At 47.6% G+C, this 18286-nt stretch overlaps 1 protein-coding gene across 3 annotated transcripts in view; it reads right to left on the bottom strand.

Moving 5' to 3' along the window:
• The window catches only part of RBMS2 (RNA binding motif single stranded interacting protein 2), a 72994-nt gene that overhangs the window by 21751 nt on the left and 32957 nt on the right, over window positions 1–18286 (bottom strand). For 2 of the 3 annotated variants that reach the window (XM_035103592.3, XM_088662936.1), the window contains exon 2: window positions 109–302. In XM_035103592.3, the coding sequence (XP_034959483.1) occupies window positions 109–302 (194 nt within the window). Of the gene's footprint in view, window positions 1–108; window positions 303–2006; window positions 2174–18286 lie in introns of those variants that run through there. The other variant, XM_060272034.2, reaches the window with a different exon arrangement.

Genomic DNA, 18286 nt, shown 5'->3' with positions numbered 1-18286 from the left:
TTGCCATGGAGATGGCTGGGAGGGCAATAAATTATTGACCCGATTCTTTTCAGCTTCCGTTTACAGCATGACACCGCCCTCCCGTGTCTCTTCATCCCAGTAACTTACGGTTGGCACAGCTTGACAAGGTCCTGGTCTGTGGTACCCGGGTGCAGGCCCCGGATGTACAGATTCGTTTTGCTCAGCTGGTCCCCTCCGCCGCCTCCGCCGCCTGGCCCGCTGCTGCTGCTACTGCTGCTGTTGTTGTTGCTGCTGCCACTGGGACTCGGGGGTGCCATCTGCTGGGCCACTGAGACATAAGGCTGCAGGGCAAAAGAAGAGAACAAAATGAGGGTCTGGGACTGCGGGAAGGTGCAAATGAATTACGGGGGAAGGTCAAAAAGGTTTAGGGCAGCATATAGTAAAACTTGCTAATAGGACTAGACTTCCAAGGGCATGGAAGTAGCAACGTGGAACCCAAATTGCCCCCACTCAGATCTCTTTTCACTTCCTCCTAAACTTATGACTTTCTAGGGTATATAAAAAAAGAGAGCTGCAACTGTGAGATACACGTGCATCAGGATGCCTTGCAGAGAGAGGGAGTAGGTGGAAGACAGAAGGCTCAATTGTCTCCTTTTTGCACAAGCTCTCTGAGGTGCAGCCAGTCTTGGGCAGCATCAGATAAAGAGGCTTTTGGGACAAAGATGACAGGGCTAAGCAGCATCTCCTCTCTTCTTTCACCCCTACTTTAAAATCAACCAACCAACATGCATTTGTGAGATCAGGGTGGCCTATGCCAAGTTTGAGTCCTTCTCCCTCATCCCACCCTTCCTGGCCAAAAGAGGTCCCTGATCAATTGCCTTCAGTCCCCTGATGGGGAGAAGTAAGGAGGTTTCCTCATCCAGGATGATCAGAAGTTCCACCCTCCCAATGGATCTTAACCCCTGAATGCAACAAAAGCCCCCCAACACTGCCGCCGTCAGAGAAGAGAGCACAAAAAGGAAGGGGAAGCTGCCTCTCTACCATTGGCCAAGCCACCTTTGATGTCATAATCACGCCAGTCAACAAGCAAATTTAGTTGGAACATTCTCATCTCGGGGTGTTTGTAGACAATCCTTTTCTTCAACTAACAAAAGACTTTCTCAGTACCCTGAACAACAATTTATTTTTATTACTATTGCTGCAAAAATCTAATACTTCTTTTAGTTAGCATGTCCATTCTTTCTTTTTTTAAAAAATGTATTTATTAAAGATTTTCAAACAACAAAAACATGGTGCTTCCAGATGGGTTTTTATTGTGGGATGGGTACTCCTCAGGCAAGCAACTTTTTTCACAGCATCCACACATCACTGACATCAAAATGCCAGCCTGCATTTCCCCCATTTAATCCAGATTTACCCCTTTGAGGAAAACACTGATAAAGTTTATTTTTTTAAATTGCTTACAGTATCTGAATGTCCCATAAGCCACACATCCCCTCCTGCCCATACCATTTTGATATTTTCTTTTCTTTTTTTAAAAAAAGCTCTTCTGCTATACTATTCCAGCCCCTTTAAAAAAGATGTGTTATGATGCTTTCGGCAGTAAACTGGGGTTCATACAAGTGGATTCAACACTCATTTCCTCTTGCCAGTCAATCCTAGGAATTGTACTTCTATGAAATAGGGTTACGGGCAACAGTATTCTCAGAACACCACCAAACAACAATTTCCAGGATCCTTTAGGGAAAGCTAAGATAGGTAAAGTTGCATGGAAACCGAGGTATGTTTGGAATGAAGATATGCCCTTATGCCTTTTGAATAAAATCTTTTAGAAAAATAATTTGGAAAGTCCCTTGAAGACGAAAGTTGCCAACTGGCCAGAAAAAAAAAACTGGCTTGGCCTGTTCCCTGCACCTTTAGCAGAAGCTTGTTCTGCAAAAAATAAGCAGCTGCTTCTTTTTACAGGACTTTGATAAACATTATCACCTGCCAATGTCTGCAGATCAAGCTGCTGTTAATGATACAAAAGCGGGTCTGGTATATACCTTGGCAATCTTATCCATATCATTCCATATTTCATTTCCTTTTTCCACGCGTGAGGAACAACTAAGTATTATTTCTTCTATCTTTCAGAGCTTGCTTCCTACAGCAGATCAACCCTCTTCGCCGAGATCCTTGTGGCGTCTCAGAACATTACCCGTTCCTCAGGCCGCTGTCAAGGTCTTGTGACTGCAGGAGGAGGGGAAGGGAGTCTAAAATACTGGGCTGTTGAGCATTCAAAGTCATTTCTCTGCTCCGGGGCATGTGTGGGACTAGACAAGATGCACATGTGTTTGGCTGTGCATGGAGACGCTCCGTTCCCATCATTCATTTGCTAAGTGCTGCTGAAGTCACTGAGTCTGCCCTGCCCACTGGGACAATTTTGGGTGGGGTATTCATATTGCAAAACTGCTATGCTATCCAGCAGGCCTGCTGCTAAACGCTCAAGAGAGAGGCCTAAGCTGGGATCGGAAAGGGTAGGAACAGACAGAGGAGCATCAGCAAAGTCAGAGTGGAGGGGAAACCCACATGCAAGGACAGCAGAGGCAACGCAAAAGAACTTTGTAGGCTCTTTTTAATTCACTGCTACACCCTGATTACGTGTCCTTGAATTCACTAGCAAGGACCAGAACGCCCACCCTGCTTGCTAACCATCCACTAAAAGAATAGAAAAATGTACCTTTATCACTTTTAAACATCCTTATTATGGAGGCACATTTGCAACTAACTTTTCAAGCGATAGTCCTCAAGAAATAAGTCCCACAGCAAAACACTTTCCTACTGCGCTGTTAGCCCCACCTTATCAGCGCAGGGTGGGTGAGTTAAAACAAATGTGATTTTGATCCATGCTGTAATTACCAAGAAAAATGTATCAATTTGAACAACTGATTTAAAACAAAAAAATTTCTATTGTGCAAGTTATACTTTTTGAACAATTGTATGTATACTACCATAATAATTACTATACGACTACCACGATAATTAAAATGTATTGGTTTAACACAGAATAAAACCTTTATACAATCTAGGCGCATAAACAAACACCTTTGGACGTATTGATTGATTGATTAGAGACAATATGAGCAATGGTGAAAATGAATGGATTTCTGTTTACCTGTCTCTAGGGTGGCCAGATGCAAAACCAGATAGGATTCCTGTACCTTTAATAGCTGTCATGTACGCTACAACTGCTGAAGCTCCCCTCTTCTGAACAATGCATCTGGCCATCGTACTCATGGGTTTGGTTTTTAAAGGCAGACTTTCGGTGCAATTCCAGCACGCACGCATGCACACCCTCCATGTTGATGTGGCTGTGGGACTGGACAGTGCATAGTTGCCTCTCCGCTGACCTCCCCTGTGGTGGAAATATCAGCACCACCCAGATGGATGGGAAGAAGTAGCCAGCAGAAGGCCCCAACGTGCCTTTCAGGGTGGGGATCCGCAGAATCTAAACCCATGGGAATCTCGCCAAGGGACCTGTTCTTCAGGACCTCTACCACCAGCCTGGAGCTGGCATAGACTGTCCTGACCAGCACAAGCCAGTAGGATTCACTGTTCTGCTCTAGCCCATCCCTCTGTTCTCTGCCCCAGTACGGATTGCTCTGCTTAACATGCTGGTTTATGTTAAAGTCAGATTTGATTTTAAATGAGGTCATTATTGCAAAGAGATATTCAGGCTGCAGTCCTATGGCCACAGACCTGGGAGAAAGCCCAGCTCAATTCAGTGGTACATATAGAATCATAGAGTTGGAAGAGACCACAAGGGCCATCCAGTCCAACCCCCTGTATGTCTGAGTAGACATGAATAACAACAAACAAACACAGAAACAACAACAACAAAATTATTTATACCCCGCCCATCTGGCTGTGTTTCCCCAGCCACTCTGAGCAGCTCCCAACAGAATATTAAAAACATGATAAAACATTAAACATTCAAAACTTCCCTAAACAGGGCTGCCTTCAGATGTCTTCTGAAAGTCACGCAGACAGTTGTTTAGCGGTATTTTCTTGACATCTGATGGGAGGGCGTTCTACAGGGCGGGCACCACTACTGAGAAGGCCCTCTGCCTGGTTCCCTGTAACCTCACTTCTCGCAGGGAGGGAATCGGCTAGAAGGCCGTCGGTGCTGGACCTCAGTGTCCGGGCTGAATGATGGGGGTGGAGACGCTCTTTCAAGTATACTGGGCCGAAGCCAATTAGGGCTTTAAAGGTCAGCACCAACACTTTGAATTGTGCTCGGAAACGTACTGGGAGCCAATGTAGGTCTTTCAGGACCAGTGTTATATGGTATTGACGGCCTCTCCCACTGCAATGAATATGATTGCACAGTTAATACAACTGGGTTAAATGCCAACTTTAAACTTTGGAGGGGAGGGGGGGTTAAACCTCTCAGGTTTAGTTTTTAAAAATCTGATCATTGTAATTTTTAATGGATTTTTATCCACCCTGCTTCTGTGAGGAGTACATTATTGTTCTCTCTCCCCGTTTCGATCCCAGGCACGATATTCTAATGCCCCTGGCAATAGGTACTAGGTGACGGCATGACAGCAGGGAATCACACAGCTATTTCTTCCCAGCAGAACAGGAGTTATACTCTATTCCTGAACTATTCAAGCAGTCCAAGGAAAACAGCATGCTGGGTCATGCAACCATTGTACACCAAACTACCACTGGCCAAGCAAAAGCCTTACAACAGCAGGGCTGCACAGCAGTCCCAGCAGTGATCTGTTATTGTGAATACATCCATAAATATGGGAGTTAAGGAGCACACCAAGTTATGTAACTAACATCATCAAAAGCAAGAGAAGATTGGGTCCTTGTGCCTTTAATGGCTGAGCAGAAGAGATAATTCCAGCCGGTCCAACTTTTCTTGCCCCCGGAAGCCCTCTGAATTGGCAAGCAAAGCTTCCTGAAACTCCCTCTTCTGCAGTGAAGGTTTGATGCAATGTTCAGGTTTAGCGAGTGCATGCTCCGAACACCTGTTATCTTGTGGACTGGCAAGCAAGAGTGCTGACAGTAACTTCATGTTGTATTTGTGGGCTTCCTGGAAGCACCTGTGATAGAAGTGTAAAAAGGTAAAGGTAAATGGACCCCTGACCATTAGGTCCAGTCGTGACCGACTCTGGGGTTGCGCGCTCATCTCGCATTATTGGCCGAGGGAGCCGGCGTATAGCTTGATAGAAGTGTAAGTTTTAGCTATTCTTTATTGTACTACCCTAGGTAGTTGCAAGGGGCAATTCAACTGATCTGACTGCAGGGCCAGTCTTGCGTCAAGGTTTGCGAGCTGCTTAGCCAAAAACAAACAAACCACTACCTGGTTTGTTTGTTTATTATTGTGCTTTGTGGCCAACGGCCACAAAAGCAGAGGGCAAGGTCATTTTTTCCTGGCCCGGCCAACTTGCTTGCTTACTTATTTATAGCTTTGCGAATTAGGTGAACGGTTTGCTTTGCTGCTGGGCTTCCCCTCCCCATCCCCAGCCAAAAATGGCCAAGTTAGCTTCGCCTTCTGGTTCCTTCACAGGATCTGATTGGTGCTGTGCTCACTGTCCCAGAAGGCTGTGCCTAGCTCACAGAGATGTGAAAACAGAAGAGAGATGCATGCCTCAAATTTCTGGTTTGCAATACAACTTAAAAAAACAACACAAAACACCTTCACCAATGTGGAATTGAGAGCTGCCCATAGAAAACAATTGAGGAAGTCAACATTTTAGTGTGCCTGCATATGGACAATGGGTACCCTCCCCAAAAAAGAACAGGTAGCAGCAAAAATGGGAGCCGCTACTCTTTCACACTGGGATCTTAGTTTGTGTGGAGGAAAGGGGTTTTGTTTTGAATATTTAGAAGTGTAACTTGTGTGCAAGCAGATCAACTGAGCACAGTGCTCCTGCACGAAACTGAGGGCTTCTCCACACCTCCAAGTGCATTGCCACTTTCCTCAGGAAAACCTGAAGTTTACTGCTGAATCAGACCAAATGGCACCTGAGTTTTCCTTGAATTGCCATTTGCTCTGATTCAGTGGTAAAGCATGTGTTTTCCAGGGGAAAGCTGTGGGGCAAATGCAAAACTGCTCGGATCCATGCTGAGAAAGCATGGGGCAAGCAGAAAACCTCTAGGACTCCTGCTTTCTAGGCATGGAACAAGCCAAAGTATGAATGAGCCCTTAGATTGGGAAGGAAAACTGAGGGGACAATTTAACCAGATTGCTGCAAACTACAGGACATTTTAGACATTATGAATATTCAGTAGAATATAAATATGTAAAACAGATAAATATGGAGGATGTTTGACTTAAGAATCGAAACCAGCCTCAGTTCCAGCTCTGACCTGTAACATTAACTGTGGACTACAATGCAGAGCTGTTATAAACTACTCTCTCTCAGCACAGCCCCACAACCAGCAATAGTACCGTGTTTCTCATATTATAAGTCATGTCTTATATTAATTTTTTCTTCAAAAAAACACGACATGGCTTATTTTTGAGGGATGTCTTATTTTTTAATAAAGTGCACGCGGGCGCTGTTTGCCGGGCTTGTCAAGCCCAGCAAACAGCGCCCGCCGATCTTCGGTGACAGGCGGGGGTGGGCGGAGAGCGGAGAACGATCTCCGCTTCCCCCCCACCCCCGCCTGTCACACAGGACAGGTCCGAAGATCGGCGGGCGCTGTTTGCCGGGCTTGTCAAGCCCAGCTAGGAGCGCCCGCCGATCTTCGGTGACAGGCGGGGATGGGGGGAGAGCGGAGAACGATCTCCGCTTCTCCCCCACCCCCGCCTGTCACACAGCACAGGTCGGCGGGCGCTGTTTGCCGGGCTTGTCAAGCCCAGCAAACAGCGCCCGCCGATCTTCGGTGACAGGCGGGGGTGGGGGGAGAGCGGAGCACGATCTCCGCTTCTCCCCCACCCCCGCCTGTCACACAGCACAGGTCGGCGGGCGCTGTTTGCCGGGCTTGTCAAGCCCAGCAAACAGCGCCCGCCGATCTTCGGTGACAGGCGGGGGTGGGGGGAGAGCGGAGCACGATCTCCGCTTCCCCCCCACCCCCGCCTGTCACACAGGACAGGTCCGAAGATCGGCGGGCGCTGTTTGCCGGGCTTGTCAAGCCCAGCAAGGAGCGCCCGCCGATCTTTGGTGACAGGCGGGGGTGGGGGGAGAGCGGAGAACGATCTCCGCTTCTCCCCCACCCCCGCCTGTCACACAGCACAGGTCGGCGGGCGCTGTTTGCCGGGCTTGTCAAGCCCAGCAAACAGCGCCCACCGATCTTCCGTGACAGGCGGGGGTGGGGGGAGAGCGGAGAACGATCTCCGCTTCCCCCCCACCCCCGCCTGTCACACAGGACAGGTCCGAAGATCGGCGGGCGCTGTTTGCCGGGCTTGTCAAGCCCAGCAAACAGCGCCCGCCGATCTTCGGTGACAGGCGGGGGTGGGCGGAGAGCGGAGAACGATCTCCGCTTCCCCCCCACCCCCGCCTGTCACACAGCACAGGTCGGCGGGCGCTGTTTGCCGGGCTTGTCAAGCCCAGCTAGGAGCGCCCGCCGATCTTTGGTGACAGGCGGGGGTGGGGGGAGAGCGGAGAACGATCTCCGCTTCCCCCCCCACCCCCGCCTGTCACACAGGACAGGTCCGAAGATCGGCGGGCGCTGTTTGCCGGGCTTGTCAAGCCCAGCAAACAGCGCCCGCCGATCTTCGGTGACAGGCGGGGGTGGGGGGAGAGCGGAGAACGATCTCCGCTTCCCCCCCACCCCCGCCTGTCACACAGGACAGGTCCGAAGATCGGCGAGCGCTGTTTGCCGGGCTTGTCAAGCCCAGCAAACAGCGCCCGCCGATCTTCGGTGACAGGCGGGGGTGGGGGGAGAGCGGAGAACGATCTCCGCTTCTCCCCCACCCCCGCCTGTCACACAGCACAGGGCCGAAGATCGGCGGGCGCTGTTTGCCGGGCTTGACAAGCCCGGCAAACAGCGCCCGCCGATCTTCGGACCTGTCCTGTGTGACAGGCAGGGGTGGGGGGGGGGAAGCGGAGATCGTTCTCCGCTCTCCCCCCACCCCCGCCTGTCACCAAAGATCGGCGGGCGCTGTTTGCTGGGCTTGACAAGCCCGGCAAACAGCGCCCGCCGATCTTCGGACCTGTCCTGTGTGACAGGCGGGGGTGGGGGGGGAAGCGGAGATCGTTCTCCGCTTCTCCCCCACCCCCGCCTGTCACACAGCACAGGGCCGAAGATCGGCGGGCGCTGTTTGCCGGGCTTGTCAAGCCCAGCAAACAGCGCCCGCCGATCTTCCGTGACAGGCGGGGGTGGGGGGAGAGCGGAGAACGATCTCCGCTTCCCCCCCCACCCCCGCCTGTCACACAGGACAGGTCCGAAGATCGGCGGGCGCTGTTTGCCGGGCTTGTCAAGCCCAGCAAACAGCGCCCGCCGATCTTTGGTGACAGGCGGGGGTGGGGGGAGAGCGGAGAACGATCTCCGCTTCCCCCCCCACCCCTGCCTGTCACACAGGACAGGTCCGAAGATCGGCGGGCGCTGTTTGCCGGGCTTGTCAAGCCCAGCAAGGAGCGCCCGCCGATCTTTGGTGACAGGCGGGGGTGGGGGGAGAGCGGAGAACGATCTCCGCTTCCCCCCACCCCTGCCTGTCACACAGCACAGGTCCGAAGATCGGCGGGCGCTGTTTGCCGGGCTTGTCAAGCCCAGCAAGGAGCGCCCGCCGATCTTCGGCTCTGTCCCCCGATGCGCGACGGCTCGGGGAAGCAGGCAGGGAGCTCCTGCTGGGTCCCGCGCCTTCGCCTCTCGCTCGGTCGGGGCTACACGACATGGCTTATTTTCGGGGTATGTCTTATTTTTCACCAACCCTTAGAAATCCTGTCATGGCTTATTTTTTGGGGATGCCTTAAAATATGAGAAACACGGTATAATAATAACAGTGGGCTACGTTGCAAGGTTACGGATCTTCCAAAGCAACTACTCTATTCCAAACTTAAAAATGGAAAGCGTGATGCTGGTGGTCAACAAAAGAGGTTTAAATACTGTCTCAAGGCAAATCTTTAAAAAATGTACAGTTGTATAAACACTGACAACTGGGAAACACTGGCCTGCAAGCGCTCCAGTTGGAGAACAGCCTTTACCAAAGGTGTCATGGGCTTTGAAGACACTCGATCTCAGGACGCAAGGGAGAAATGTGCTAAGAGGAAGGCACGCTTGGCAAATCCACACCGTGATTAACTCCCGCCTGGAAACCAATGTCCCCACTGTGGAAGGACGTGTGGATCCAGAATTGGCCTCCACAGTCACTTACAGACTCATTGTTAAAACCGTGTTTATGGAAGACAATCTTACTCGGCTAAAAGTGATCACCAAAGAGAAGACGTTGCAAGGTTGTTTGCAAACTATTCTCTGAGCCCCTCAGCCCAACCCTCAAACTGCTATTGAGGTATAATAATAATTGTAGGTTTGTTGTAAGCCATTGTCTCCCCCTTAAACTAATCCACACAGCCCTTTTGCCCCAACCTGCAATCTTCAGTGGACTACACTGCAGAGCTGTCACAAGTCGCTCTCCTTGCCACAGTTGCTAATGTGAAATTTAAGGAATAACACGGCACATGAACTTCATTTGGCAGGGCTGTTACTGAAACACTTTGTTTAGTTTTTCGGTCTTTAATCCCCCTCCCCCTGACTTCGAAAGAGAAAAATGAACTCCTTCCTTTGCTGCTACCAATTTATCTGGGGGTGGGCATGTCGTGCCCAATCACAGCTGTGTTAATATCTTGGGTTGCTCCACTGATTTCTCTGAGCAGATCTCAACATGGACCAGGAAATGCTCTATGCAATCATGGAGATAGTTCTGGGGCCTACAATTTTGTAAATTCAAAAACGGGTCACTTTAATCAGTGCCATAGACCAGGCACTCTGGATATTTATTGCCCCTGCTTTGTCGGCAACCCCCATTTCACCTTCTGGCCTTCCAATCAGTCCCTCCATTTCTACTTGTCCTGCTACAACAACTTCAGCTGAGTTAGGCACTCTTCTTCTAGGATTAGGAAAATAGTCTTAAATAGGTGGGGGGGGGGGGCAGCCATAAAGAAATCTGACACAGCTGCTGCCTCCCACAGGGTCTGTGCTATTGGGCAATTCCGTTCTGCAAATCAAAACGCGGCGTTACATCCCCACTTCCTCTAGTTTTATTGATAGAGAATATGTTGGTTCCTGTCAACCAGCAACTGTTCCAGCACAAGGCCTTTTCCATATCCAGCTGATTTCAGCAACCATTGAGCGAATGCAACATAAAGACGCCACTTCGTCGTAGTGGGTGGATATTCGCTTGCTCTAGTAAGTCCCAAACTGAGTGCCGGGCATGTAAGTGTGCCACACAAACACAAAAAAAACCCCAGAAATAAAATACTTAAAAAGACTCCTGCGAGTGCCCACCCACCAAGGAGGGCTGCCTGCTGCAATCGCGCATGGTTTATTTCTCAGCCACCAGCTCCTTCCAACCAGTCTCTGTTGCAATGGGTAATTCTGCCCTAGCAGGTGTGATAGGAGCGTTCACCAACACCCCATACAAAGACTCACAATTAGCCATCTATAGAAAGAGCTGCCTGTTGCTTCCTTGCGCAAATTAATGCTACAGGCTTGCTTGCCTCCTTTCAAGAAGAAAGCATGCCCAGAAGAGGCACAGAGAGGCACAGCGCATAGGGCTGCTCTGAGCAGAGGGGAGGGATAACTCCCACCTTTTCACATTTTAACAGCAAATTTGCAAACCACTCCGAGAAGTAGTGGGCTGACATTTCATTCTTATTTTTCTAGATAGGTTAGTGAATTAAAATGAAATGATGTTCTTCCGTGGATAGCCCTGCAGGCTTGCTGGTATGAGGCCGATTTGGTTGAGACCTAACAATTGTCAAGTGCAGCACAACCAGAAGTTAACCTGTGTCTTCACTTGCTTTTTTTATTTCGACATGGTCACACTCACTCCAGTTCCCATTTTCACTTTATGCACAAGGAACATCTGAGAATGCAACTTGCTCTTTGTATTTTTAACACTTCTATAGTTTATTGTAGAGGGATAATGTGTGATTCATATGGGAGGCCAGAAAACCTTTCTGTTTTCTTTTGTATATCTGTCATCTGTGGAATATGTCAAGAATGATTGTTTGCTGTATTTATATTGCGGTGGTGTATGGCTTTAAAACAATAACGTTTCATTCATTCAACAGTGAAGATATGTTGATACAGATCGGCATCCAAGAAGCTTCTATAAGGAACACCAGGCCCACAGAGCTCATTCTCCAGCCGCAGGCCTCTAAACCAAGGCCCAGGGCCAGATCGAGACATACCGAGGCCCCATAGCATTACCAAAAAAATTATTCTAACATCAAGGACAACAATGGAAATGTAAAATAAACTTTTCCTTCTGCAAATATACTGGTACAAAAAAAACCAAGTAAAAACAAACCATCTAAATAAAGCATATATTTTGCAACAAGCCTCTTTGCAGACGAAATATTGTATCAGAACAACAATGTCTGTCTTAAGAGTCTGTTACCTTTTTTTTTCAAGCAGTTGTGTCGAATTTGAAATTTAGTAGTTTTTTAGGGTGTGTCAAGACTTGAGGCCCCCATATATGGAGGCCATAAACTGTAGTTTACTGCTGACCCTCCCAGTGTCCCTATTTTCCAGGGGCAGATTTACAGAAGCTGTCCCGGTTTCTGATTTGATCCCGGAATGTTGCAAACCTTAGGACGTCCCTATTTTCATCAGAGAAATGCTGGAGGGTAATGGAGTTATGCGACCCCCCCCCCGGACCAAGGAGATAAGTAACTATATCACCTTTAGAAGACATCTGAAGGCAGCCCTGCATAGATGGGTGGGGTATAAATAATATTTTGATTATAATATTTTTGATTATAATAAGTATTATTATGGAATAGAAAAATTTCTTCCAGTAGCACCTTAGAGACCAACTAAGTTTGTCACTGATATGAACTTTTGTGTGCATGCACACTTATCTGAAGAAGTGTGCATGCACACAAAAGCTCATACCAATTACAGTGGTACCTCTACTTACGAATTTAATGTGTTCCGAACGCATATTCGTAAGTCGAAAAAAATTGTAAGTCGAATCCCATAGGAATGCATTGGGAGAAAAAATTTGTAAGTCGAAGCAACCCTATCTAAAAATTCGTAAGTAGAAAAAATCCTATCTAAACCGCATCCAAGATGGCGGACGGAGCTCCATTCGTAAGTAGAAACATTCGTAAGTAGAGTTATTCGTAAGTAGAGGTACCACTGTACAAACTTAGTTGGTCTCTAAGGTGCTACTGGAAAGTTTTTGGGTTTTTTTGACTACGGCAGACCAACACGGCTAACTACCTGTAACTAGAATTATGGAATAGAACAGGCATCCCCAAACTGCGGCCCTCTAGATATTTTGGTCTACAACTCCCATGATCCCTAGCTAACAGGACCAGTGGCCCTGTTTGGAATTGTAGTCCAAAACATCTGGAGGGCCAAAATTTGGGGATGCCTGGAATAGAACATCCCTATTGTCATCAGAGAAATGTTGGAGGGTATGGCATATATTTTGCAACAAGTCTGTTTTCATAAGAAATGTTGTATCAGAACAATAATACCTGTTTTAGAGTCTGCTTTCCTTTTTTTAAAAAGCAGTTATGTCGAAATTGAAACTTGGTAGTTTTTAAAATACATGTCAAGACTCGAGGTCCCTCAGAAGTAGAAGCTATAAACTGTAGTTCACTGTGGTTGTTTGTGAAGCCAGCCCAGCCAAGGCCCCTGACCTGCAGTTAGTCCAGGGGTCAGCAAACTTTTTCAGCAGGGGGCTGGTCCACTGTCCCTCATTTCTTGTGGGGGGCCAGACTAAATTTTGTAAAAAAAAAAGGGGGGGCGAATTCCTATGCCCCACAAATAACCCAGAGATGCATTTTTTTTTAAAGGACACATTAAGGACACATTCTACTCATGTAAAAACACGCTGATTCCCAGACCGTCCGCGGGCTGGATTTAGAAGGCTATTGGGCCCGGATCCGGCCCCCGGGCCTTACTTTGCCTACCCATGAGTTAGTCCAACTGGAGGGCCGCTCTGAGGCATGAAGGCCGTGCCCCCAAAGGGGTTGTTGACAAGGCCCACGGGCACAGCAATGCTCCCGCATCCACACACAAACCCGTCTCACATCTGGGTTGGAAATTTGGAAGGTGGACAGAACTCCTCAGGTGGGCAGCTGTGGTACAGGGACTGGAAGCCGCCACGTCTAAAATCTCTATCCTAAGCCGTCTGTCATATGCATGTCAATGTCTTGCTCCCAGGGGGAACAGGAGAGCCGGCCTGGGCAACAGCCCGACAGAGCCTGGGCAAACTCATCACTATCTTCAGCCTCCTAGGCTGAGCCAGTCAGCCATTTTCCAAGGTGGGGGGGGGGGTGCGGTTGCTAGGAGACTGCATGTATGCTTCTAACTAGACAGACCCGCTGGAAGGGCAGGAGGCCGCAGACCTGGACCCCCTTTTTTACGCCAGCGGTTTACGGCCGTTTTTTTGGGGGGGCCTGCGGGCACATTTGCAAACTGGAGAAATGGTCACAGGCACCTCACAACTACTGGCTACAATACAATGCTTCTTTCGAGCTTTGTTTCAACCCTGGGGGGGCACCAAAGAAGGCCTCTCTGGGCACGTTTTAGGGTACCCACCATTCTAGGGCAGCTCCTAGTCATGCTTATTTTAGATATTTATTTAGACCTATGGCCTGACCTATATCCAGGCTCCAGGGCGACTTGGAACAATTTACATTCAAGGAACGTGTCTGCCCCTAAAGGGCTTGGAATCTAAACATAGCCAGTAAAAAGACCAAGGAATTCTATATGCAACAGCAAAATATAGATTCTCTCCTATATTTCCCCCTATTATTTAAACTAAATATTTAACACTTGAGTTTTGTTTTTGCAATTTTACAAAAAAACAATCATATATATATATATATATATATATATATATATATATATATATAATCTATACCAAAAATAAAAATCAAACCTCTTGAGATACAGTACTGGGAAAACTGTACTGATTGAACAAGTGAAGGCCCATGCTAAATGTGAGGTAATTTGGAAAAAGGCAGTTCCATAGGGAACCTGCTCTGTTTGCTGAGGTATACAAATGAAGCCCTACTCAACTTCCATTGCCACCTGACATCAAAATGAGGGCGAGAAGCTGCTGCCGGCAGCCGTGTAACACCGGAAGTTGCATCGATGTAACTTCTGGTGTCGCTTTGCCCTTCTAGGGGCACAAAAAATGGCCGCCGCTGGCTTCAAAAGTAGCCTCTACGCATGACCGAAAGTGTGTTGACGCAACTTCCGGTGTTGCCCTGCCCACCTATGGGCACCAAAAATCGCCGCCGGCGACACCGGAAGTCGCGTTGACGCACTTCCGGTCATGCGTAGAAGCTACTTTTGAAGCCAGCGGCGGCCATTTTTTGTGCCCCTAAAAGGGCAAAGCGACACCGGAAGTTACATCGATGCAACTTCCGGTGTCACACGGCTGCCGGTCCCGGATTCTGCAGTCTGGGACTTGGAAGGTAAGTAGTAAAGATGCATTCACACCTCTGAGCTGCGACATCTCAGGGCTCTCCAGACATCCTTTTTATTGTGCAATTATTATTATTTGTGTTCATAACCATATTGGGATAGTCACACCCCATTCAGCTTTCAATACTGTTCGTGTCTGCCAAAATTTTGGGGTGGTCACACTGCTTCATTTCAAATCAGTGCATACCCCACAAACCTTCTTCTGCTGAAATCCATAATTTTTTGTCATGGGACACATCGCCCAGTGAGAGCAGAGAGCGCAGCAGCAGCAGCAGGTCAGGGGGTGGGGAGGAAGTCAGGGGGATGGAGGAGAGAGGGCTCAGAGATGCTGCAGAGCCCCGGCCAACAGGCTGAGGAAACGACTTCCATCGCCCAAATTAAGGCGTGGTACTAAGCGTAAGGTGGCGCTGTGGGTTAAACCACTGAGCCTAGGGCTTGCTGATCAGAAGGTTGGCGGTTCGAATCCCTGTGCCGGGGTGAGCTCCCGTTGCTTGGTCCCAGCTCCTGCCAACCTAGCAGTTCGAAAGCACGTCAAAATGCAAGTAGATAAATAGGAACCGCTACAGCGGGAAGGTAAACAGCGTTTCCGTGTGCTGCTCTGGTTCGCCAGAAGTGGCTTTGTCATGCTGGCCACATGACCTGGAAGCTATACGCCGCCTCCCTCGGCCAATAATGCGAGATGAGCGCGCAACCCCAGAGTCGGAGATGGCGTTTCGGGGTGCCCATGCTCTTATGCTGGTCACGTAACAGGAAACGTCCACTCCCGGATTCTGCGAGTGACTAGAAGGCCATGTTTCTTGGCATCTCTGCACTGTAAATACTATGCACAAAATAAACCTGTTAAAGACAGTACGGACTTTGGCGTCTTTACTCAAGAGTAGCCACACCCACGCCTTGACACTTTTCATACCGCAAATGGTCTGGGGTTTTGTGTGTGTGTCATGCTAGTATTGGGGAAGCATTGCAGAGCAAACTATATCAGGACAACTGCCACCACTAACGTGCTATTGTTGTGCGAAGAACATGTTGCAGAAGACGCCAGCAATAAAACGCACCAATCTGGAGAAGCCCAAAGTGTGGCTACCAAAAGCTTCTGTGCAACACAGCACAAGAATATATTCAACTTATTAGCAGCATTATAAATAATCAGGAGAAATATACAAGAGACGCACTGCAAAAGAGGACCTGCAAGGTCAAGCAAGGTCAAGCAAAAACTCTTTGCATGACTCCTGCAAAGTTAAATAAAAGTTTTGCAAGAGGTCAGCTTCAGTTAGATTAGTACTAACAAACAGAGTAGAACACCAGGAAGTAACCACTTTCTTATCCAATTCAATTAAGATAGTGGCAAAGTTTTTTGTGTTTTTTTTGCTTTTAAGGCACATTTAGGAATGTGATTTGAATGAATACATGAAATATCTGACATACATTTACAGGCTACAGTATGAGGGATGAGCATGGTGGGGAGGGGTCTTTTAGGTGGCGAGAGAAGCCTTAACCTACCTACCTCCAATGGGAAAAAGCTGGCACATTGATATCACAGTTTTATCCTGTTGATTACCAGCATGTTTGAGGAGCATAATGTTGCTATGCTGAGGTCTAATCGCCGTTTGTTGGGCTCCCCAAGGGCCAAGGCTCCTGAAAACAGCTGATTCCAAGTTCAACCCTTTCACAATTCTGCCACTGGTAGAGTATAATGAACTGCTGAAATGAATTCAGCATAAGGACCAAAGTAAGGGAGTCAACAGGCCCACGGACAGGTAAAAAGCTGCCATGATTCTCACTAGTCTGTTGGGTTTGTTACATGATTACCAGCCTTTTTCTATAAAGCTCCCTGCCTTGTCCTCCAGTTCTGCTTGCCTATTTGGGCCAGAGGCCTGTCTAGAAAGCCTATGAAATGTGCAGGATTGCAGCCACTATGCTTTCCAAGCTAATGGTGAAAACTGAGCTGTTCCCAGTGGATTGAGTCAACAGTGAGGAAAGTAGTCTAACACGATAGATGGGCGCAGGGGTGTTTGGAGAAATGCATAGAGTAGGATTGACTTGCTATTGAAATTTGGAGTTGGGCCATTCCCAAAAGCGATGCTAAAAGCATCTTTGGGCCTCTCTTGAAACATTGTTCTGCATGTGTGAATGGCTTTAATGTGGCTTTAAACACATTAGGGTCTTTTTTTACAACAAAACCAAAAACTGGTTGAAGCTGGATTTCCAAATGCATAACAGGCCAGGCATGGATCTCTGCCTATCTGTGAAAAGCGGAGCTCTTAGTGAATTGCCTTAATGATATTGACCACCAAGAATCATGAGCTCAAGCGAGGGTGCCTCCTCTCCTGGGTAAGCTGTGGAGTGGGAGATTGCAGGACAAAAATTTGGAACCAGCATATAAAACAAATTCTGGCACGACTGTATTGGCTATCAATTTCCAGGTTCAATTCAAAGTGCTGGTTTTGACCTACAAAGCCTTATGTGGCTCAGGATTCCAGGGCCGCATGGACTAAGGGAGGTGCGAAGAGTGGCAACACAAGAACAGGCCTTTTCAGTGGTGGCTCCCTGCTTGTGGAATGCTCTCACCAGGGACTCATGGCTGACACTGGCTGCTTTTAAGCACCAGGCTAAAAGATTTATTTTCAGCCAGGTTTGGGGGCTTTAACCTGGAGGTTTTTTTTAGATACTGTGACCTCATTTAGTGGGTGGCATGTGTTAAGACAGATTTTTATGTATATGTTTTTCTTTTCATTTCATTTTATATTTGTTTTAGTTTTTCTATTATATTGTAGATCACTTGGAGTTCACTTTCATTATAAAAGCAACCAATAAATACAATAATAAATAAATTCATAAGAAAAAGACATACTGGTGCATTAATGCATAATGTTTCCATCATTTGGGCAAACATCTTTAGCTCAGCATATGCCCTATGGTATTCTGTAGAATAGGCTCTTATTTCAATGCAGAAGGGAAGTGAACAAAGGGAAGTGTTTTATTTGATGTGTTTTGTTTAATGTTTATGCCTATGTTTATACATAAACCTTTTCATGTCGTAAGCCACCTTAGATCACAGTTTTATCTATGGAAAGGCAGCATACAAATATGATGACGACGACGACGAAAATGCAAGACAAGATAAGGACAGAAAAGGACTTTTGGCTGGCCAAAAGCAGGAAATGATAGCCTTGATGGAGTTTCTAACTCTGAATGGCTACATGAGCACTCCCACACTTAAATCTTACTACATTTTTAAAAATTGCAAAATGTCCTGTGTGGCCGGGGAGAGAGGTAGGGAGAAACATGTGATTTCTTCAGCTGTGATGTTATGGGAACTGTCCAATAGGGTACTCTCAACATTCACTCATTAGTGTACAGTCAGAGAGGAGTTACTAGGATGGGAGCTTGACTGGACTTAAGGACTCATCCATTTCAGAGAAGACATCTGCTTCCTACTTAAGGATGACAAGTTTGCTTGAAGGAATGTGGTTGCTTTTCCAGTTGCAGCAGCAAAGTGCAGAAAGCAACGCTGTGTGCTGGCAATGCATTTGTTATCGTGATACGCCGCTGTCAAAATGTTATCAAGAGTTTTACTGCTTTGCATTGTTATACCGAATGGCTGAAACAATAAAATGCTTACTTAGGAGGAGCTCGGTGGAAGTGTGTTGGGGGGTGGGGAGTCCCTATGACAAAATGCTTGGGAGCAGCGGGGAGACATAATATTCTTTCCAAC

Source organism: Zootoca vivipara, chromosome 2, assembly GCF_965207765.1.
Source record: "Zootoca vivipara chromosome 2, rZooViv2.hap1.1, whole genome shotgun sequence".
NCBI lineage: Eukaryota > Metazoa > Chordata > Lepidosauria > Squamata > Lacertidae > Zootoca > Zootoca vivipara.
Note: the sequence above shows the minus strand (reverse complement) of the source record. Positions and strands in the feature narration are given on the sequence as shown.